The following is a 22,131-nucleotide window of genomic DNA, read 5'->3' as shown; positions in this document are numbered from 1 at the left end:
CAAACTGAGCGCTGGCCGAGTCCAGAGGCCTTGAACTGGACTCACCTGGTCGGGACTAGAACCCGGAGAACAGAGAGAACCACAGACACAGAAGGTCAGAGGGGTCGTGGGATTCATCGTAACCTCAACTTAATGCTGCAGGCACTGGACTGTGATTGGCCCTCCTGTTCTACCAAAAAACTCTTTGAGTGTTTCTGTGTGTGTGTGTGTCACCTGTGGTCTGTGCGGTGCAGTGTGTGCGTGTGACGCCGTGTGGTTCTGCAGCTGTTGTCTCTGCATCTGGACCAGCTGCTGCTGGTGACTGTGGTACTGCTCCTCTGTGATGCCCCCTGCTGGTGCACAGAGACACAACATGAGACGAGTCACGTGAATGAACATGTGACCACCTGTTGAGGGACCAGATGACTCACCTGGTCCAGAGTCAGGTGACAGACAACAGTTGAGACTGTTATCGTCCAGTGTGACCCCCCTGGAGGTCCGTGTGCCCCCCTCCCCCTGGTCTTGGTGTAGTCTGGGTCTGAAGCAGAACCTCCTCAGGTTGTGGATATTGTTCAGGACCTCCGTCAGGGAGGGGGGCGCGGTTCCTGCGGTCAGGCAAGGTTTCCGGTCCAGTGGGACCGGGTGGTCCCTGTGGACACCGGTTCTGGTCTTGGGGACCGGATGTGAGTCCAGCTGCTTCAGGACTGGGTCTAAACCTGAAGAGGCTCGGTCCAGGATGATTCTGATCACAGACCGAGAAATAAAAAGGTTTCAGTGACTCAAATCATCTTCTAACAAACATCTTTACATGAAACAATGGTTACCTGCCACCTCGTCCAATCCTGCGCCGGCTCAGTCCCGTCCAATGAGGACGCAGAGACAGTTGAGTCAGAGAGTGACGGAGACACAGGGGGAGGAGCTCTGGATGATCCACTCCACCCGCTTGCTCCGTCCGGGGCTGTACGAACAAACACACATGGGCAGCGAGTCAGTGAGACACGTCACCAGGTGAACATGTGATCGTTCTCAAGCCTGTGGAACCTCATTATCGATCTAAAGGTTCTGTATGAAGGTTCCAGTTTGTTCTATACGATACAAAGCTTCTCCGTCACATTTGAAGAACAGAACTTGTGAATGATCTGGACTGAAAGATGAAACTCACAGACAAATATTGACATCCAGCTTTTCTCCTGAAGACGAAGAGTCCGTCAGGATTGTTCTCTTCATCAGGCGAGGACGGAGGAGACTGAGACAGAGACAGACACAGTGATCAGAACATAGAGTAATAATCATAATAATATCATGGAGTTCTCCAGTGACGTGACACTGACCAGTGGCGGAGGCGGACACTCCTCTTCTCCCGAGCTGTGGAAGTCGTACTGTCTGATGTCGGCCTGGTTGACGGTGAATGGACCAGACGGTCGACCGGGTCGAGGACAGAACCGGTCTCCTCTCACGTTCTTCTTCTTTGGTCTGAGCAGGGAGAAGGGAAGTTCCTCTCTGACCGACTCTTTCTTCTTCTGCGTCTGGACCGAAGAACAAACACTGAGAAACTGACCAGAGAGAGAAAACACACACACACACACACACACACACACACACACACACACACACACACACACACACACACACACACACACACACACACACACACACACACACACACACACACACACACACACACACACACACACACACACACACTACCTTGGTCTTGACGTTGTTCCCGTGGCTCAGAGGAACTGCGGTGCTGTACGCTGGTTTCTCCACCAGAGGGAGTGCGATCTCTCTGAGGATGTCTCCACTGAAGTCTCCCATCTGAAACCTTAACACCACACGTATATATCTATGAAATATCTTATATATATATATATATATATATATATATATATATATATATATGTATATATACATATATACATATATGTGTGCGTTTCTTTTAGTTTTGTATATGATCTTGATTTGTCTTCCTCGTCCTGTTTCTATGTCGCTGCCAGTGTCTGAACATGTCAATCACAAAAAAGCTTCTCATCATACGTCAGGGCAGGGTGTGTGGTTTCCATGGTAACTTCAGATGTAACTCTGACATCATCAACAACAACAACAACAACTACCAAGAGACAGTCACTTCCTGCCCCATGACGATGACATGTTCACACTGAGACCTCTGAGCCAATCCGAGACACTCTGACCTGCCTCGTAGAACCTGGAGTTCAGTACCAGAACCCGACTGCACTTCTTTTCAGTACTTGACTTTGGATCCGTCATGTTTTTTCATGAACAGTTTGAAATGTACATACTTTTCGTTTAATCTTGAGGTTTCAGACTTTATAAATAAACAACAACAACAACAACTTCAAGCTGCATTTCTATTGGCTGTTAGTTCAGAATCAACCTGCTGATTGTTTTCATGGTTTAACCATGGTCAAGGTCAGGGTCAGACCCCATCTATATGACACAACATATGATCCGGACTTTGGAGACGCCGGACGCTATCGACCACCCTGCCACGGTTTCATAATGATCATATATATATATATATATATATATATATATATATAATGTCTCTGGTGTCTGTGGTCTCACCTCCTCTCCACCACCTCCAGAGTCAGGTGCAGCAGCTCCCTCTTGGACTTCTCCCTCCTCTTGATCATCTCCAGGATGGATACGGTCCGACTGAACTCCCTCCTCAGCCGCAGCATCTTCTCGTACGACGCCTCGTCGTTCTTACGGTTCTTAGTTTAGAGACAGAAACACACGGTGGATCAGAACCTCTGAGTCCACGTGTGTTCCACCTGACGGAAGTGTTTTGTCCACTGACCTTCCTCGTCTGCATCTTCTCTGTCCGCCGTCTGAACGCCACGTAGGCGTCGCTGTTGGTCGACCCGTCTCGTCGCTCCTGCTTGATGTGAGGAATCAGTGACGGAGCGCAACACTGTTTCCTCTTCCTCAACCAGTAGTCGTACACCGACTTCAGCAGGAAGTCGTCTTCGTTCAGCAGCAGCTTTGCCTCTGACAGGGACACCAGCTGGAACCAGAACCAACCAGAACCACGGGTCAACACCAGAACTGGTGTGTGTGTGTTTGTGTGTATGTGTGTGTGTCTGTGTGTGTGTGTCACCTGCTGTGTGCTGGCCTTCTCCAGTCGGTCCACCATGGTCTCAAACTGCAGAGGTCTGATCTCCATCTTTCTGTTCAGTCTGTTCAGCAACGTCTCATCCTCCGAGTCCAGATCATAGTCCAGGTCCAGGTCCAGACCCAGAGCTGCAGAGACACACAACCTTAGTACACACGCGCATGTACGCACATGCGCACGCGCACACACACGCGCACACACACACACACACACACACACACACACACACACACACACACACACACACACACACACACACACACACACACACACACACACAACTGACATAGTTCACACCAAATACAGGTGGAGAAGAAGGTAGTACAAACAGTAGAGGTGTAGTAGACACAGTAGAGGTGTAGTAAAGGTGTCGTAGATACAGTAGAGGTGTAGTATACACAGTACAGGTTTAGTACAGGTGTAGTACACACAGTAGATACAGTACAAGTGAAGTAGCTACAGTGCAGGTGTAGTACACAGTACAGGTGTATTACAGGTGTAGTAGACTCAGTAAAGGTGTAGTTGACACAGGACTGGTGTAGTACAGGGGTAGTAGCCACAGTACAGGTGTAGTACAGGTGTAGTAGACACATTAGATACAGTGCAGGTGTAGTACACACAGTACAGGTGTAGTACAGGTGTAGTAGACAGTACAGATGTAGTAGACGTAGTACAAGTGTAGTACAGGTGTAGTAGACACAGTAAAGGTGTAGAACAAGTGTAGTAGACACAGTAGAGGTGTAGTACATGTGTAGTAGACACAGTACAGGTGTAGTACAGGTTTAGTAGACAGAGTAGAGGTGTAGTTCAGGTGTAGTGGACACAGTAGAGGTGTAGTACACACAGTACAGGTGTAGTACAGGTGTAGTAGACAGTACAGATGTAGTAGACGTAGTACAAATGTAGTACAGGTGTAGTAGACACAGTAAAGGTGTAGAACAAGTGTAGTAGACACAGTAGAGGTGTAGTACATGTGTAGTAGACACAGTACAGGTGTAGTACAGGTTTAGTAGACAGAGTAGAGGTGTAGTTCAGGTGTAGTGGACACAGTAGAGGTGTAGTATACACCTGTAGTACTAAACCTGTACTACAGGTGTAGTACAGGTTTAGTACACACAGTACAGGTGTAGTACAGGTGTAGTAGACAGTACAGATGTAGTAGACGTAGTACAAGTGTAGTACAGGTGTAGTAGACACAGTAAAGGTGTAGACAAGTGTAGTAGACACAGTAGAGGTGTAGTACATGTGTAGTAGACACAGTACAGGTGTAGTTCAGGTGTAGTAGACAGAGTAGAGGTGTAGTACATGTGTAGTAGACAGTAGAGGTGTAAAACAAGTGTAGTAGATACAGTAGAGGTGTAGTATACACAGTACAGGTTTAGTACAGGTGCAGTAGACACAGTACAGGCGTAGTACAGGTGTAGTAGACACAGTACAGGTGTAGCACATGTGTAGTGGACACATTAGAGCTGTAGTATACACAGTACAGGTTTAGTACAGGTGTAGTAGAAACAGTAGAGGTGTAGTATACACAGTACAGGTTTAGTAGAGGTGTAGTAGAAACAGTAGAGGTGTAGTATACACAGTACAGGTTTAGTACAGGTGTAGTAGACACAGGAGAGGTGTAGTACAGTTGTAGTAGACACAGTAGAGGTGTAGTACAGGTGTAGTAGACACAGTATAGGTGTAGTACAGGTGTAGTAGACACAGTACAGGTGTAGTACAGGTGTGGTGGTACTCACGCTGTATGTGGATGAGCTGTTTGGGAACCTTGACCTCTCCCTTGTACAGGCGGTCGTAGTAGGTGGTGTTACTCTCGGCCTCAGGTACGGGGATCACCATGTTCTCCTTCTTCTCCCTGAACACCTGCTGGGCCGACATCGCCCTCTGGAGGTGGTGCTCCTGAAACACACACACACGAGGCTGATGTCATCTGCTGTAATCTGACCACTGTTCCGAGTGTGTCTGTTAGCAGGCGGAAGCTAATGTTGCGATGATTCGCTAACAGCTAGCAGCTAGCAGGGACACGGCTCGCTCGTTGCTATGGTAAGTACGTAAAATGTTGACGTCAGAGCCGTACAGGGCGCTCGAGCCTGATTGGTGCTACAATAACACCGTAAACTTTACGTAGTGCCTTCGTAAACTGCGTACACACGTTTGCACATACGCAGCGTACGTACCGAAGTGTACGTAAACACGTCGTGAATGGCGCCGTGGCTCAGCGCTAACGATAACAGGAACACGGTGTAAAATAAAACATGTCCGTACCAGCTCCTCCTCTTTCTCCATGCCGGTGGGCATCTGCGGCACGGCCCGGTTGATGGACACGCAGTCGCTCAGGTCCGGCAGGTCTCGGTTCCGATAAACCGGGAGCGGTTTAGCGGCGTCTAGCGCTCGCGCCCGGAACGAGAGTTTACTCATTGTTTGCGCCAAATCAGCGTGAATCCCGCCACAAAGCCGCAACGATACCGACGTGGATCCGCTCCGGACGACGTGTCCGCCGCAGCAGAGCTCATTGATGTCCGCTGCTCCGGTAACCGGCGGGGGGGTGGGGTGGGGGGGTTAACGGGACATCGGGGCCGTTTCTATGGGCCGCTCTGCTCCCTGCGCCGCGGAAAACATGGCGGACATGTCCACACCAGCGGCGGAGCAATCCCATCAGCCACCGCGGCGCCACTCAGAAAAAAAAACATGCGAGACGTGACGGTGCGCGCGCAGCTCCAGGAGTCAGCCTGAACCGGAAAAGAATCGAATGAGGTTCTACAGTTCCGGTGGAACAGTGACAGAACTACGACAGAACCCTGTAGAACCGTGACAGAACCCTGTAGAACAGTGACAGAACCACCACAGAACAGAACCTGGTCAAGTCCTGTTCAACCTCCTGTAGCTCACGTCACAGTCATCGAGTCTCCTTTACTTCTGAGGGAACACGACAGAACCCTGTAGAACTGTGACAGAACCACGACAGAACAGAACCCGGTCAAGTCCTGTTCAACCTCCTGTAGCTCACGTCACAGTCATCAAGTCTCCTTCACTTCTGAGGAACCTCGACAGAACCCTGTAGAACAGTGACAGAACCACGACAGAACCCTGTAGAACAGAACCCGGTCAAGTCCTGTTCAACCTCCTGTAGCTCACATCACAGTCATCAAGTCTGCTTCACTTCTGAGGAACCTCGACAGAACCCTGTAGAACAGTGACAGAACCACGACAGAACCCTGTAGAACAGAACCCGGTCAAGTCCTGTTCAACCTCCTGTAGCTCACATCACAGTCATCGAGTCTCCTTCACTTCTGAGGAACCACGACAGAACCCTGTAGAACTGTTACAGAACCCTGTAGAACAGTGACAGAACCCTGTAGAACTGTGACAGGACCGTGACAAACAGAACCTGGTCAAGTCCTGTTCAACCTCCTGTAGCTCACGTCAGAGTCATCGAGTCTCCTTCACTTCTGAGGAACCACGACAGAACCCTGTAGAACTGTGACAGAACCGTGACAGAACCCTGTAGAACAGTGACAGAACCACAACAGAACAGAACCTGGTCAAGTCCTGTTCAACCTCCTGTAGCTCACGTCAGAGTCATCGAGTCTCCTTCACTTCTGAGGAACCACGACAGAACCCTGTAGAACTGTGACAGAACCGTGACAGAACCCGATAGAACAGTGACAGAACCATGACAGAACAGAACCCGATCAAGTCCTGTTCAACCTCCTGTAGCTCACGTCACAGTCATCAAGTCTCCTTCACTTCTGAGGAACCTCGACAGAACCCTGTAGAACAGTGACAGAACCACGACAGAACCCTGTAGAACAGAACCCGGTCAAGTCCTGTTCAACCTCCTGTAGCTCACATCACAGTCATCAAGTCTCCTTCACTTCTGAGGAACCTCGACAGAACCCTGTAGAACAGTGACAGAACCACGACAGAACCCTGTAGAACAGAACCCGGTCAAGTCCTGTTCAACCTCCTGTAGCTCACATCAGAGTCATCGAGTCTCCTTCACTTCTGAGGAACCACGACAGAACCCTGTAGAACAGTGACAGAACCCTGTAGAACTGTGACAGAACCGTGACAAACAGAACCTGGTCAAGTCCTGTTCAACCTCCTGTAGCTCACGTCAGAGTCATCGAGTCTCCTTCACTTCTGAGGAACCACGACAGAACCCTGTAGAACTGTGACAGAACCGTGACAGAACCCTGTAGAACAGTGACAGAACCACAACAGAACAGAACCTGCTCAAGTCCTGTTCAACCTCCTGTAGCTCACGTCAGAGTCATCGAGTCTCCTTCACTTCTGAGGAACCACGACAGAACCCTGTAGAACTGTGACAGAACCGTGACAGAACCCGATAGAACAGTGACAGAACCATGACAGAACAGAACCCGATCAAGTCCTGTTCAACCTCCTGTAGCTCACGTCAGAGTCATTGAGTCTCCTTCACTTCTGAGGGAACATGACAGAACCCTGTAGAACTGTGACAGAACCGTGACAGAACCCTGTAGAACAGTGACAGAACCACGACAGAACAGAACCCGGTCAAGTCCTGTTCAACCTCCTGTAGCTCACGTCAGAGTCATTGAGTCTCCTTCACTTCTGAGGGAACACGACAGAACCCTGTAGAACTGTGACAGAACCCTGTAGAACCACTACAGAACCCTGTAGAACTGTGGCAGAACATAAACCTGACCCTGCAGAACTCAGTCAGTTCTGGTTCAACTTACTGGATGTATGAGATGTGACTTCAATCTGTTCTACTGTAACTTTGATAAGACCCCTGTTAAGAATCACAACCAGAAAAAAAGAAATATATATACACGTGTGTGATATACACACACGCACACTAGAACTTGTGAGTCTCAGTTGACAAGAGTCTTCAGAGTCTGTCCGGATCCTGTGCCACGTGTGGGTCTGTGGCTCAGGACGTAGAGTTGTTCGTCCACCAACCTTCCATCCCAGCTTCCTCCAGTCCACATGTCGTTGTGTCCTTGGGCAAGACACTTAACCCTAACTGGCCTCTGTTGGCTCTTCTGACAGTGAATAAATGTGACAGAAAAATGCGCAGTAATTTCCTGTAAAGCACTTTGAGTGGTCTATGTGACTAGAAAAGCGCTTTATAACATACACACAACATATACAGTCCATTTACCATCCTCACTTCTCTGATTTGTTATGAAACAAGTGGAACCTATTTTTCTCAGAACTATCTGCTCCACAGCATCAAAAGGTTCTTCTCAACGAGTCTGCTGGAAATGTGACAGACAGACAGATGAGAACATCAGCTCCAGGTCGGAGGAGGAGGAAGAAGAAGAAGAGGAGGAGGAGGAGGAGGAGGAGGAGGCGACTCGCTGCACAACATTCAGTTTATTTCAGGAGAAACAGCAGAACATTTTCTTCTGTATAATATCCAACAGTCACCTCCGACAGTGAACGCACCGCAGAGATTTTATTGATTTAAGTTTGGACATCAAAGTGCTATCAGAGTCAGTGAACTCACCGCGGTGAGTCAGTGAACGCACCATGACAACAGAACCATGTTCAGTTAAATGTGATGTCTTTATTCTGACGTGAAACGATTTTAACGATTGATCACCAATGAAAAAATACAGCTGTTATCATGGTGATACACCAGTTTCATTCTGACAGCTGTTACCAAGGTGACGGCTGGTCAGAGAAATGGATCTGTCACATGATCGTGACTCGTGTCACTGTCCAATCATCAACATCCAAATATCAACCAGACCAATGAACAGCTACAGGTCATATGTCATGATGATGTCATGATGACTGTGGTGAGCACCAGTAGGGACATTTGAGGTATCGAACACGCACACACACACACACACACACACACACACACACACACACACACACACACACACACACACACACACACACACACACACACACACACACACACACACACACACACACACACACACACACACACACACACACACACACACACACACACACACACACACACACACACACACAAACCCTTCACAGAAAGTGAGTGTTCGAAGCTTCAACATAAATTAATGAACCCTTAATTATTTCGTTTGTACAAAGTAAATAACATTAAAATTATAAAGTTTTTTCTCTTTTGTACTTTTGTTTCAAGTCCATAAAAAACAAACTCATGCTAAAGTCACGAATGTTCATGTGTCCAGATTGTGCAGGCGCTTGGCTTCCTGTCAGACATGAAAACAGGGCGGGGCTTCTTCTGTCAGATCAGACATCTCCACAGTTCATCACAAGAAACAGACCCGTCAGCTGAACACACGAGAGAGCTAACATCTCCCACAGTCCCTGAACGCCTCCCTGTCGGTGGCACGTCTCATTTACTGTCCACATGAAACCACGACCACACTCGTTCTCATTTCACTGATTTTCGGACTCGTGTCTCACAGTTCAATACCAGGGACCACGTGAGTGAACGAGCCGCCATCAGGGAGACGAGCAGAGACAAACAGCTTCTGACTCTTTGGTTCCTGAGGAGGAGAAACTGATTTATATAAAACATACATGATGAATATTTACTGTGACGTCCAGTTTCTCCTGAGATGTGAACATAAACATCCTGTGACCATCTATACCCTGATTATATACTCTGTACAATCTGTATCAGCATGTTTACAACAACAACAACAACAACAACAACAACGACTATATACATGTATATAAAAACAATATGTAGACACGTATATGACAAGAGTCTGTATATACATGTATACGACACTAATAATGACTATATACACATATATAAAAACTATCTGTAGACACACGTATATAACAAGAGTCTGTATATACATGTATACGACACTAATAATGACTGTATACATGTATACAAAAACAATCTGAATATACATGCATACAACACTAATAATGACTGTATACATGTATTTAACAATAATCTGTATGAAACATGTATATACCACTATTAATGACTGTATACACGTATATAACAATAGTCTGTATAAACATGTTTATAACACTAATAATTGTGTTGGTCATAATGGACCATACCTGTCTATAACTGTAAGTTTGTATATAACTGTCTATAGCTAATAGTGTGTATGTACATGTCTATAACAATAAGTGTGTATATACATGTCTATAGTAATAACAATAATCTGTATATAATAATAATAATAATAATAATGTGTGTATATACACAGAGCAGTGATGCAGACATACATTCTGGTTCTGATCAGAACAAAATGTCGCCCCTTTTATTCTGAAATCCTCCTCAAATAGAAAAGGTATTTTATTATGTAGTAAAAACAGGAAGTGATGCGACGGAGAGAGAGCGAAAGAGAGAGAGAGTCTTCGCCGGGTCGTCCTCGAGTCACTCACGAGTCTGAGACTCACCTGCAGCCGGAGGTCACGTGACCTGACCCCGGCTCAGACAGGGCCGCACCGCGCTCAGACCTGATTGGCCATCGGCCTCGTCATAGGCTTGACTCTTTGGGAGGGTAGTCCATGTTGGTCACCATGGTGACGACGGTTACGATCTCCTCGGGCACGGTGACACTGGTCTGTCGCTGCAGCTGCACCACGCGCTCCTCCACGCAGCCGGCCGATAGCCGCGCCTCGGCCTCGTGGTCCCAGCACTCCTCCACCGTCTCACACAGCGACGCCAGGCCCTGGGAGACGCACAACCACAACAACACACTGATGTAGTCCACGGGACGCTGGGGTCGACGGAGTGGTGCGTTGTGGGTAATGTAGTCCGGGACTCACTGCGTGTTTCTGCCAGCACTCCCTCAGCGTCGGCCTCAGCTTCTTGTGGACGACGACCTCCTGCATGTCCTCCAGAGACGGATGTTGACCCACTTCCTCCTCAAAGGGAAGCATGTACTCGTCCAGTGGACCTGGACCGGAACACGCACACAGTTATTGATTATCTAATTGGTCCAAAGACAGACAGACAGACAGAGACAGGCAGACAGAGAGACAGACAGACAGGCTGGCTGGCTGGCAGACAGACATGCAGGCTGACAGAGAGAAACAGGCAGACAGGCACAGACAGGTTGTCTCACCGTCAGCAGCTTTGCAGCGTGAGATGAGTTCCCACAGAACCAGACCCAGAGCGTACATGTCAATCCTCAGGAAAGAGTCTCTCTGGAAGTTAATGGCTCCTTCCAGAACCTCAGGGGCCATGTACCTCCTGGTCCCCACCTGACACACACACACGCACACACACACACACGCACGCACACACATTAAAACTAATGAAAAAACATCTGCCTCATATCACAAAGTTAGCGATTAGAAAAGTAAGAAAAGGTGATTAAAACTGAAAACTGTTTGAGGCGGGAAACAGACGGACGGACGTTTACTGCAGGCCACACCCCCTCACATGACCCCCCCTTTACGTTTCCTGTCTCCACCGTCTCCAAATAAACGTCTAACTTCTTCTCACGTCTCGTCCCTTGGTGCACATGACTTTGTCACCACGGTAACGGGTTGTGTGTGTGTCTATGTCCTCTCTCAGATGAGCTCACCTGTCCGTGTGTGTCTCCTGGAGACTTTCCCGCCTCGAACCTGAGAGCGAGGCCAAAGTCAGCGATGCAAGCGGTGAGGTTGGACTTCAGCAGGACGTTCTTACTCTTAAAGTCCCTGAGAAAAAACACAGTGACACCTCCCGTCTCTGTACACCTGTCTGTGTGTACCTGAGTGAACGTTTGTGTGTGTGTGTGTGTGTGTGTGTGTGTGTGTGTGTGTACCTATGTGCGACGGCCGGTTTGTGTCCGTCCTTGTGTCCAGGTATGTCTTCGTGCAGGTAGGCGAGGCCTCTGGACATCGACTGAGCGATGAGACACAGTTCACACCAGGAGAGAACGTTGGCCTTCAGGTAGTCAGACAGAGAACCCTGAACACAGAACATGTGACATGTGACCTCACAGACACTGACCACACAATTCAATTAAATTCAATTCAATTTTATTTGTATAGCGCCATATCACAACATACATTGTCTCAAGGCACTTTACATAGTGAGGTCAATATTACAATATTACAGGGAAAACCCAACAAATCCCACAATGAGCAAAGCACTTGGCGACAGTGGAGAGAAAAAACTCCTTTTAACAGGAAGAAATCTCTGACAGAACCAGACTCAGTTGTGGGCGGAGCTTCTGTCTCGACCGGTTGGGGTGAGGAGAGAGAGGGGGAAGAGAGGAGAAGTGGGCAGAAAGAGGGTGGAGGAGAGACAGTAGGAGAGAAGAGAGAGAGATCTCTACCAGACTGATACTCATAATTAAAAGACACATCACATCATCAGTATCTGGTCAGTATTTGGTCAGTGTCTTGTCAGCAGTACCTTTTCGTGGAAGGCGGTGATGAGCCACAGCTCCATGTCCATGTGACTTCCTCTCCTCTCAGCTCCCATGAAGTGCAGCAGGTTCTCGTGTCTCATCCCACTCAGGGTGAAGATCTCTAATTCATTCTGCCACGACTGCTTGTCCTGGACACATACAGGTCAAAGGTCAAAGGTCAAGACACAGCCAGACACAGCCAGACACAGACCGAAACAGACAGTACTGACGTGTATGGGGAAGATCTTGACGGCCACGTGTTCACTGAGCAGCTGAGCCTTCCACACGCAGCCAAAACGTCCCCTGGCTTTGATCTCCACTAACTGCAGGGGCTTGTGTCCCAGGACAGGGGAGGGGGGGAGGGGCCCGGGGTCCTGAGGGAGACAAACACAGTGAATGGCGGGCGTCAGCAGATCAGGACACGGAGACAAACACAACAACAACAACAACAGCAGCAGCAACACAGAGCGTAAATAAAAACAAAGACAAACAGGCGAGTGTGATTTCAAAACAAAAGTCATGTGGGGCTGCAGGAGGAAGCTGGAGATGCAAAGTGAACCCATGGGAAAATATAAGTGAAGAAGCTGAACGACAGCGAGGTTTAATCTTCTTACCTCGATCATTATGTGAAAGGCGTGCTGAGGCAGAGAGACAGACAGGTCACAGTAAGACAGACAGACAGAGAGAGTCACATCATGATCGTCTCTGACTCCAATCCGTCTGTACTACACCCCGCCTGTACTACTCCCCGCCTGTGTACTACACCCTGTCTGTACTACACCCCGTCTGGACTACACCCTGCCTGTTTACTACACCCCGCCTGGACTACACCCCGCCTGTACTACACCCCGTCTGTACTACACCCTGTCTGTACTACACCCCGTCTGGACTACAACCCGTCTGGACTACACCCCGTCTGGACTACACCCGCCTGGACTACACTCCGTCTGTACTACACCCGCCTGGACTACACTCCGTCTGTACTACACCCGCCTGGACTACACTCCGTCTGTACTACACTTCGTCTGTGACTCCTCCCTCCCTCTCCTCGGGGGCGTGTCGCTTGCAGCGCTCCATCGCTGGGTCTTTGTGTCAAAAAAAGCCCTCGCAGGGTCTTGGAATTGGGACTTCATGACATTCATAAATTCTGTCGGAGCGGCGGAAATAATTTTGCAGCAGAGGCGTGAACGTAGCGGGAACCCTGCTGTGTGTGTGTGTGTGTGTGAGAGGGTCTCACCTGTGTGGGGACCAGTACAGGGGGGTAGGCCAGTTTGTGATGCCGGTACATCCAGAAGGAGAAGAGGACGATGGCGGTGACAGCCATGATGGGAACCAGTGAGTACATCAGCGTGGTCAGCACGGGAGGCGGCGACGTTACCGGTTTGTTTGTCGCTACAGAACACAAATAGAAACAGGACAGGTTTGAACATCACAACTGACATCAATCTCAACAGGAAACAGGTAACAGGTAACTGGTAACAGTGGGTCTTACTGGGCGGCCGGCTATTGTCTGGGCTGTAGAAGAACTTTTGGTTACACAAACTTCCTTCGCAGCAGCAGAAGAAGACTTCAGGGGCGTCTTTCTTCTCCACACACTCACTCCTGTCAACAGAATGAGAGAAGAGCAGTCATGTATGAAACAAGAGGTCTGACTTCCTGTTACAGAAGATCTGATCTGGGGGGCAGGTCACACCTAGCTAACCAACTGAAGCTGATGAGCCGCGTAGCGACCGTGTTGTCACCAGAGTTCAGTGTGAAGTTCACTGGGCACAGTGATGTTCATGTTGCCGTGAGGAAGGATCCGGTACCAGACCGGACCGCAGAGTGTTTGTGTTTCTGTGTGTGTGTGTGTGTTTCTGTGTGTGTGTGTGTGTGTGTGTGTGTGTGTGTGTTCTCATCCGGTCCACAACACGGTTCACTGAGCTATTGTGACAGATCACAATCTCTTTGAATGGATCAGGATCTGGATTAGAATCCTCCCGTTGCCCAATGATCAGAACTATTTTTTATTCATGAGGTTTTACTTCTAGTAGACTAATTTGAAACCTCAATCAATGCTGACCAGCCCCGGTTCATCACGGCTCGAGTTCTGCTCAGGAGGAGAACTGGACTACTGTTGCCAACTCCAGTTAGCGGGCTAGCTGTTTGACGGCTAGCAGTGACTTTAAGCACCTTCTCATGACGTGATGATGAACCAGACACAGGATGAATGTGGTGTGAGGGTCAACAAACACACGGTACCTGTCATAACAGTTGACGTCATCCAGCCAGCAGTCCTGCTTCACCAACTGGACCGATCCAGAGACGTTCTTCCAGGTGGCGAAGCAGTGAAGCCTCTTATCTTTCTCCCCAGAGCAGGTCACCACCCCGCTGACGTTCCCCCGACCCTCTGATGCCGAGGAGGAGGAGGAGGGGTTGTAGTTGTAGAGGACACACTTCTGAGTCTCTGACCGACCCAGGATGGCACCTGAGGAGGAGATGAGTCTGTCTGAGTCCAAACTGATCGGGAGGTGAGTGTGAGTGTGAGCGTGTGAGCGTGTGTGTGCGTGTGTGGACAAACGCTGACACAACTACAGTCAGAACAGACTCAAAGGAATGAACTGAACCAACACGGTGGAATGTTCCTTTAAATATGAACGTCTCATCAAGTATATATGAATTCTGCAACACACACACACACACAGCATTAATCATTCATCTATACAACACACGTTTTTCCTTCAGTCTTCGTGAGGACATCTCTAAGCTGAATCTTCACACACACACACACACACACACACACACACACACACACACACACACACCTGACGAAAAAGAATGTAGGTTTCCTGATCTATTACTGGTAACTGGACATTTTGGACGATAGGACAAAACAGTCGGAACAAAACTTTGGACCTTTTCAACATGTTGTGATTGATTGATTGACAGGCTGTCAGATGGATGGACAGGTGGTGAGCTGCAGCTCACCTGACAATGAACCAAGACGTGAGGAAGTGAATGTTACTCAGTTTTTCATCAATCACTGGATCCAAACAATAACCCATGATTGATCTTTAGTGATAATCAGGACGTTACATCACAGCACATGACGTCACCTGACAATCTGTGACAGTAATGTGACTCACACAGAACCAGGCGTGTTGTTCGTGAACGTCTCACGGTGTGTTCAGTGTCAGCAGACTCACCTGAGCAGCACGAGATGAGGAACACGCTGAAGGCCAGTTCGGTCGCTGATCCCATCGTGGACCCGAGTCAAGACCCGTCACTGTTGGACACGAGGAGCCTGCAGCATGTCCCGTCCCGTCCGGTCTACTGTGGGAACATATGACACCTTATCTTCCCCGTTTCTCTGAGGCCACGTCCGGGTGAAGAGTCGGAGCAGCTCACACACAAACCACGTACTTTCATCCGACTCGGAGCTCCAACCCCGGGCCGCTTCACGGGCAGGTGACGGTGGAACCGGGAGACAACCGGGAGACAACCGGGAGTCCTTTTCATCGACCCGCACTGATTCGATGTGTTCCCGCGGCGGGATTAAGCGAAGCCCCGACGGCGGTGAGCTCGACCCGAACCCCTCCTTCGATTCACCGACACATCCCGCTCGTCTCCGGTCGGAACCAGAACTGTTCATACAGACGCGCTGTTCTCTGGGATCCGAGTCCGACCCTGGAGAACCTCAATCCGCCGCTGACGACCACAGCTCGGACACCGAGCAGCTAGCTGGCCTGGCTAGCCGCTAACATAGCTCCGCAGCTAGCGGCCGCACTGGTCCAGAGGGAGCGGGGGTTCCTCACTCGGCAGCCGCAGATTGTGTCTTCGGGGCGGCGGCGGACCCGTCGTGTGAATCCCTCCGGTCCGAATCTCAGTGAACACCCGGGGTTAGCTCTCCTACCTCCCGCTGCGGTGGTTCTCCTCCGTCTTCTCGTCACTCTCCCTCTGCCTCAGACAAGCAAGATGGCCGCCGCGTCCAGATTATTTTGGTTTTTTTTCCACCTTCTTCCCTGGTCGTCCGTCACGGAGCCGAGGATCCTGTGAGTGACGCACACAGGGAGCCAATGGGCTGCGTGGAAGGAACACAAGCCCGGAGTCCTTCACCAATCCCGAGCGGCGTCCTGACGCAGGACACGAGGAGGACCGCCCCCTGAGGAGAGAGGAGGAGCCGGGATCCGCCGCTCCGCTCCGGGATCCGCAGCTCCGGGATCCGCCGCTCCGCTCCGGGATCCGCAGCTCCGGGATCCGCCGCTCCGCTCCGGGATCCGCCGCTTCGGGCCTCACCAACAACACGGGACAACTGATGTGATGGAAGAAAAGACCCAGAGAAGTGGAGTTTCTGTTTATAGATATTAAATATTATGTCTTTATTAATTTATAATTATGTAAACCAAAAATAGCTGATGAAAATATCTGAATAATAATAAAACCGAGTCATTGTGAAGAGTAGTAGGGAACGTGTTCCTTCTGTATGATGTCACATGAGCTGCAGTAATAACACGAATCATCTGATATCTGACCCATCGTCACACAGTATATAATCTTAATCTGCACTAATCCGTAGAAACAAGTTCACAGTGAAGCTTTACATTGCAGTTATTGATGTTTTATTCACACAATTACATTTTAACAACACATCACATGAAGATGACGGTACAGGACGTCGATAACACACACACACACACACACACACACACACACACACACACACACAGTCATGTTTACATCTCTTCAGAGGCCATAACATGCTGAGGACATGTCACACTGTGTGACACTGTCAGCAGCCCGGATTTAAATGTCCCATTTTTAACCTTTCTGGTGTTTTATTTGAAGTTTTGATCCTTAAGAAGATATATTTGTTTTATTTCAATATGTGATGAGCCTCTCTTTGGATTGGCCAACTGTTTTCTGAGTGACATACGGCCAGGCCAACCACCTCCTGTTTCACCGCTCAGAGCGGCTCTGACCTGGAGGAACTATCTCCCTGCTCCGGACTGCCAACAAGTCATTGGTACTAGGCAGCAGCGGCGGTCCACCTGTGTGACTGTGTGACTGCTGAAATCATGAGATCCCAGTGGACCAGACCAGAACATCGGCGTCTCTGCCCCAGCAGCAGCTCCACATCGCAGGCTGCCGCAAACACCGGTTACCGATGAGCCTTGCAAAGTTCAAATAATTCAGAGTAAGTTCTGATCTCTTGTATTAATCTCCTTATGAATCCTGTACAATGATGTCGCTTCCTGATTGTTCTTGTGTTGTTGGTCGCTCAGCCCCCTTGAGGGGACCGGTCGTGACCTAGTGGGGCCCGTGACCTTGAGTGGACCGGTCGTGACCTAGTGGGGGCCGTGACCTTGAGTGGACCGGTCGTGACCTAGTGGGGGCCGTGACCTTGAGTGGACCGGTCATGACCTAGTGGGGGCCGTGACCTTGAGTGGACCGGTCGTGACCTAGTGGGGGCCGTGACCTTGAGGGAACCGGTCGTGACCTAGTGGGGGCCGTGACCTTGAGTGGACCGGTCGTGACCTAGTGGGGGCCGTGACCTTGAGTGGACCGGTCGTGACCTAGTGGGGGCCGTGACCTTGAGGGGACCGGTCGTGACCTAGTGGGGCCCGTGACCTTGAGTGGACCAGTCGTGACCTAGTGGGGCCCGTGACCAGGCACTCGGTGTCAGCTGGGATTGGCTGCGGCCCTCACAGGATAAAGCGGTTGAGATAATGGATGTTTAAGTTTAAAATGCAGATTATCATGAATCATTTTAAATTGTGATATTTCGACTCTGACTCTTCAGCTGCTCAACTAATCAGAAGTTTCCAGCTGCTGCAGGATGACGACGATGATGATGATGATGATGATGTGCAGATGAAGGTACAGTGCTGCTCTAACTCCACCAGAGGGCGCCATGACATCACACGTCCTTCAGCTGGAGAACGTGTGAGCAGACTGAAGGAACAAGAACCAGATGAAAGAATCAGAAGTTCAATCACATCAAATCATTTAAATTGATGAATATCTATCTGTCAGAACTACAGACTGGACCACGAGAACAGGTATATATAAACGTATATATACATAATATTATATCTGTATTATATGTCATTTATTCGATACCTTTAAATCAGGATAATTAAACTTAAATTATCATTAATCCAAGAATTCACGTTCAGACACAACTATAGAAATGATTGTGGAAAAGATATTGTAAACTGAGCTAATTGAAAATAACGGATGAGAGGATGAGTTATTAATATTCACTCATATACAGTGTGTCCGTCCTGTCGTCTGGGGGCCTCCTGAGCTTTCATCCAGCGAAAGGTGCTGTTGCTAAGTGACGGTGGTTGAGCTGTGGAAGCGTCTCCTCCCCGCCGGGCCGCCCGGCTGCAAGCCGACATTAAACCAAGCGCACCCGAGGGCTCTCCAAACACAGCGACTCTTCACTTTGAGCAACGTTTCCTGCTCCTGCGTCCAGACACCGAGGGGGACCTTTAGTCGGCTTTCAGCTGAGAACACTGTCCTCCTCGTGTGGACCTGCTCTGACAGAGTCGCGCCTCAATCACGTCTTTGTGTTCGGAGTCAGGAGGAAGAGAAGTGACCTGGTGTCTGGCAGCGAGCGGACGTCACGCCGGGTCTTTGTCCCCAGAGGACGACTCACACTGAGACCACGTCCATCTGCCTCCAGAGCTTTGTCCCCACAGGACAAACACTCTGTGTTTCCTCTCTGTGGGTTTTACACTTGTCGGAGCATAAAGACGGAGTGGGGACCGTTAACCAGCGTCCCGCAGAGCGTCCGGGGACCACGAGGGACGAGAGTCCTGAGCGGTCCACTGATCCAAGACGTCCGGGACGTTATCGATCAGAACACAGATCGTGAGTTCGTGTCGGATCATGAACTCCACAGACTCAAAGACTTATTGTAGCTTTATTTAAATTATTGTAACGTTGTTATTCGGGGGCCTCTTCCGCCCGTGCCCCTCTCTTTGTGACGGGAGTTTGAAAGGTCTTGTAGACAAAAATAAGTTATGAAAAATGAATGTGTGGGTTTGTTATATCTTCATCATCATCATCAGAATAATAATCAGCTCAGAATCCCAGGTCCCAGGTAGTCTCAGGATCACTTCCTGTTATCAGAACGTGACCTCTGACCTCTTTTGTTCTCAGCTGAGGTGAACGTGGGTCTCATTACTGCTCGTCGTGGTCTCATCCAATCAGAGACTGATCTGCTCAGTTTTCATAATGTTCATGTGTGAAACAGACGGAGAAGAAGCTGCTCGTCGTCGTCTCAGTGTGAGAGAAGAACATCAGACACTGAAACACTGGGCGAGTCACAGGAAGTGGTCACCGGACGATGGACTGCAGGCTGCCAGCGGTGTGAGTGCGATGCAGTGCACACGAGTGATTTGGCCCAGCGGCACGTCTGAGGGACGACGTGACATCGTGTCATTACACCTTCAGATTGAGGAAAGAGACAAGGCTGTAATGGACTCGAGCTTCTCACGTCCTGATGACGGACTTGTCTGAACACTTTCTCCAGGATCGTCTTCAGGCGGAGTTCTGACTGTGATCACTGGGTCAGGTCCAATCATCCACGGTCCGTTCCAAACTTCTGTTACATTGTAAAGCAGACGTCAGGTGGATGAAGCAGCGATGGCGGAGGCGACGGTCCGAACACGAGCTGACGAGGCAGCAACAGGAAGGACTTCAGATCGGTTCGGAGACAATGAGACGCAGGACAAAGACAAACTGGGACACAGAGCGAGAAAGAGAGGAACAACAACAGCTCAACATTTAGGCCCAGCTCACTTCCTTTCTAAGATAATTCAGGTTCAGGTTCAGGTCTGTTCCAGATCAGGCCCAAGAGCACGAAAAGCTCCAGGAGGCCTGGACCTGAGGGGTTTGAGCTGGGAGACATGAAGTTCACTGTGGGGACAGAAACATCAGAGAGACTTCAGAGAGACATCAACGCATCAGGGCGAAGGAGATTGAATGTCCTTCCTGTCTGGAACAGAGACGACGATCAGACTGATGACACCTCGACGTAGATCCAGATCCTCTCACTTCGTCTGTTTGTTCTGTGGAAACGAAGAATTCAGGACTGGACTTTAAAAGGAAGTGGTTCTGCTCAGTGTGACACCTGTTGGTTCTCTGTCACTATGTCAAGAGCCTTGAGTTCATCATAGATGAACTGTGATTTGATTTGAAATGAATTCAACATTGAAGGAGGAACAATCAGTCGTCTGCAGTTGCACCCCCGAAAACATCAAACTGAAGTTTCAAGAAGAGAATTTCGAAATGCAAATGTCAGAATTCCTTTTCCTTTTCAAATCATTTCAAATCCCAACAACAGAAGATAAATCCAGCAGCGATGTTCACAGTGGTGAAGGACAAGGCCGGCGGCGGCGGAGCTGCGTTCTCTATCTGCAGGCCGACAGGACGCCGGCGGCCTCGGGAGAGCGGCTTTTAACTCTGGCTGCCATTTACAGATTATCCTCCACGAGTTCGGAGCAGCTGGAGGAGACGCAGCATCACGCTGCGTCTCCTCCAGCTGCGACCACGAGGATCAACCAGTCGTCTGCTCTCCAGAGTGACGGACAGTCGACGGACAAACCCGCTCTGATCCTCCACGTCCAAATGTCAACAGCTCAGAGTTTCAACCTTCGGACAAGAACCCACGTGACAAGTCCAAGCACCGCCCTCGTTGCCACGCTAACATCGCTGCCATACTAGCATGGCGGCCGTGCTAACATTAGAGCGAACAGAGACCGTGGACGCCACGCCCCCTACAGGACGTGTGAGGCTCTGCTCCTGCAGCTTCACGTTCTCATGAATGCTCCTCAGACAAAGTTCACGAGTCTTCTCTTTTCGTGACGTATCTGTTGTTTTATGAGTTGTGATGTTTCCGTTGTCGGTCTGAGCTGCAGCCTGTTTCACTACGTCGCTGCTTCAAAGTTCCTGAGGAGGTCCAGTTGGTTCTGGGTGAAAATCTAAATGTTCCTGGTTCTTCCTTGATGAGATGAACTGAGTTTCTTGTGTGGTTGAAGGTGGAGCGGCCCCCTGACATCAGACGTCGTGTTCCTCAGACCACAGCGTCTCCAGATGATGTGGTGGGAAGTGGTGAAACTCCAATAAATACATTTCCACTTTTAAAACTGTGGCGAGATCACAGAGGACTTTCAGAGCCAGGTAGCAATTAAACCGGCGACGGACAGAAGTTTAACGAAGTCACTTCAAACCTGGAACAAAACCTGGAAGTGTTTGTCAGCAGCTGCCGAGCAGAGCGTGAACACGCTGAACCTCCGTCAGCGTGGAAACACCGAGTCCTGATCCACATCCACACCCACACCCACACGGAGCATCTGCCCTCAGGGTCACAGCGCTTCACACCACGCGACCTTCAGTCATCACATCTCTGGACCGGTCACACGAGCAAAGAGTCCAGAAACACGGAGAGGACGGAGACAGAGACTGTGTTGTTGTTGTGCTACAGTTCCTCCCTCAGGATCCAGGCCGGCGCTCTCCGTGTCAGTCACATCACAGTTCACACATCGCAATCGAGCCGCGAGTTCACGTGGATTTGCCTCTGATTTGGGGGTTTTGGTCTGCGAACTCCAACTGGACTCAAAACCGTCTTGTGTGAACGAAACTGCCGAGGTTCAAACGTTGTGACACAACAGACGGAGGAGAGAAGCTTCGCGTCCAAGCGTCTTC

General features: G+C 49.5%; 2 protein-coding genes and 1 long non-coding RNA gene across 7 annotated transcripts in view; 1 reads left to right on the top strand and 2 right to left on the bottom strand.

Annotated features, from left to right (window-relative positions):
- epc2 (enhancer of polycomb homolog 2 (Drosophila)) overlaps positions 1-5,814 on the bottom strand; it is a 7,398-nt gene extending 1,584 nt beyond the window's left edge. Inside the window, exons 1-13 of one of the 3 annotated variants that reach the window (XM_035604434.2) lie at positions 5,742-5,814; positions 5,384-5,640; positions 4,858-5,017; positions 3,101-3,243; positions 2,801-3,007; positions 2,566-2,714; positions 1,687-1,804; positions 1,311-1,505; positions 1,142-1,225; positions 804-937; positions 411-721; positions 214-332; positions 1-55 (exon numbers count right to left, since the gene is read on the bottom strand). The exon at positions 1-55 is cut by the window's left edge and continues 99 nt beyond it. In XM_035604434.2, the coding sequence (XP_035460327.2) occupies positions 1-55; positions 214-332; positions 411-721; positions 804-937; positions 1,142-1,225; positions 1,311-1,505; positions 1,687-1,804; positions 2,566-2,714; positions 2,801-3,007; positions 3,101-3,243; positions 4,858-5,017; positions 5,384-5,640; positions 5,742-5,808 (1,999 nt within the window). In that variant the 5' untranslated portion in view covers positions 5,809-5,814. The other 2 variants (XM_047337021.1, XM_047337022.1) reach the window with 2 other exon arrangements.
- Positions 5,815-8,460: 2,646 nt separating this feature from the next.
- On the bottom strand, positions 8,461-16,575 carry LOC118282891 (activin receptor type-2A). 3 transcript variants are annotated; one of them, XR_004784368.2, is made up of 14 exons: positions 15,841-16,575; positions 15,624-15,750; positions 14,680-14,905; positions 13,931-14,040; positions 13,676-13,830; positions 13,053-13,076; positions 12,669-12,812; positions 12,444-12,587; positions 11,848-11,993; positions 11,626-11,740; positions 11,161-11,299; positions 10,862-10,992; positions 10,490-10,764; positions 8,461-9,609 (listed from the first exon to the last, which is right to left on the bottom strand). XR_004784368.2 is itself a non-coding variant. In XM_035604436.2 (13 exons), exons 2-13 carry the CDS (start codon positions 15,676-15,678, stop codon positions 10,570-10,572), a joined length of 1,584 nt encoding a protein of 527 aa, XP_035460329.2. In that variant the 5' UTR covers positions 15,679-15,750; positions 15,841-16,574; the 3' UTR covers positions 8,461-10,569. The 3 variants fall into 3 exon arrangements, 2 of the variants coding, with proteins under 2 accessions (XP_035460329.2, XP_035460330.2); XM_035604436.2 differs by having other exon boundaries at positions 8,461-10,764; positions 15,841-16,574; XM_035604437.2 differs by lacking the exon at positions 13,053-13,076 and having other exon boundaries at positions 8,461-10,764; positions 15,841-16,567.
- A 900-nt stretch (positions 16,576-17,475) lies between these two features.
- On the top strand, positions 17,476-18,831 carry LOC118282901. Its single transcript, XR_004784374.2, has 3 exons — positions 17,476-17,611; positions 18,218-18,476; positions 18,692-18,831. It is a non-coding gene; the product is annotated as an uncharacterized LOC118282901 (long non-coding RNA).
- Positions 18,832-22,131: the final 3,300 nt, after the last annotated feature.

Source organism: Scophthalmus maximus, chromosome 14, assembly GCF_022379125.1.
Source record: "Scophthalmus maximus strain ysfricsl-2021 chromosome 14, ASM2237912v1, whole genome shotgun sequence".
Lineage (NCBI taxonomy): Eukaryota > Metazoa > Chordata > Actinopteri > Pleuronectiformes > Scophthalmidae > Scophthalmus > Scophthalmus maximus.
Note: the sequence above shows the minus strand (reverse complement) of the source record. Positions and strands in the feature narration are given on the sequence as shown.

Coding starts and splice junctions, on each gene's coding strand:
- LOC118282891 (XM_035604436.2), bottom strand. CDS start 15,678: ATGGGATCAGCGACCGAACTGGCCTTCAGCGTGTTCCTCATCTCGTGC. Junction 11,994..12,443: donor TCACCGCCTTCCACGAAAAG/GTACTGCTGACA, acceptor TTCTGTGTTCAG/GGTTCTCTGTCTGACTACCT. Junction 11,300..11,625: donor CAGGAGACACACACGGACAG/GTGAGCTCATCT, acceptor TGTGTGTGTCAG/GTGGGGACCAGGAGGTACAT.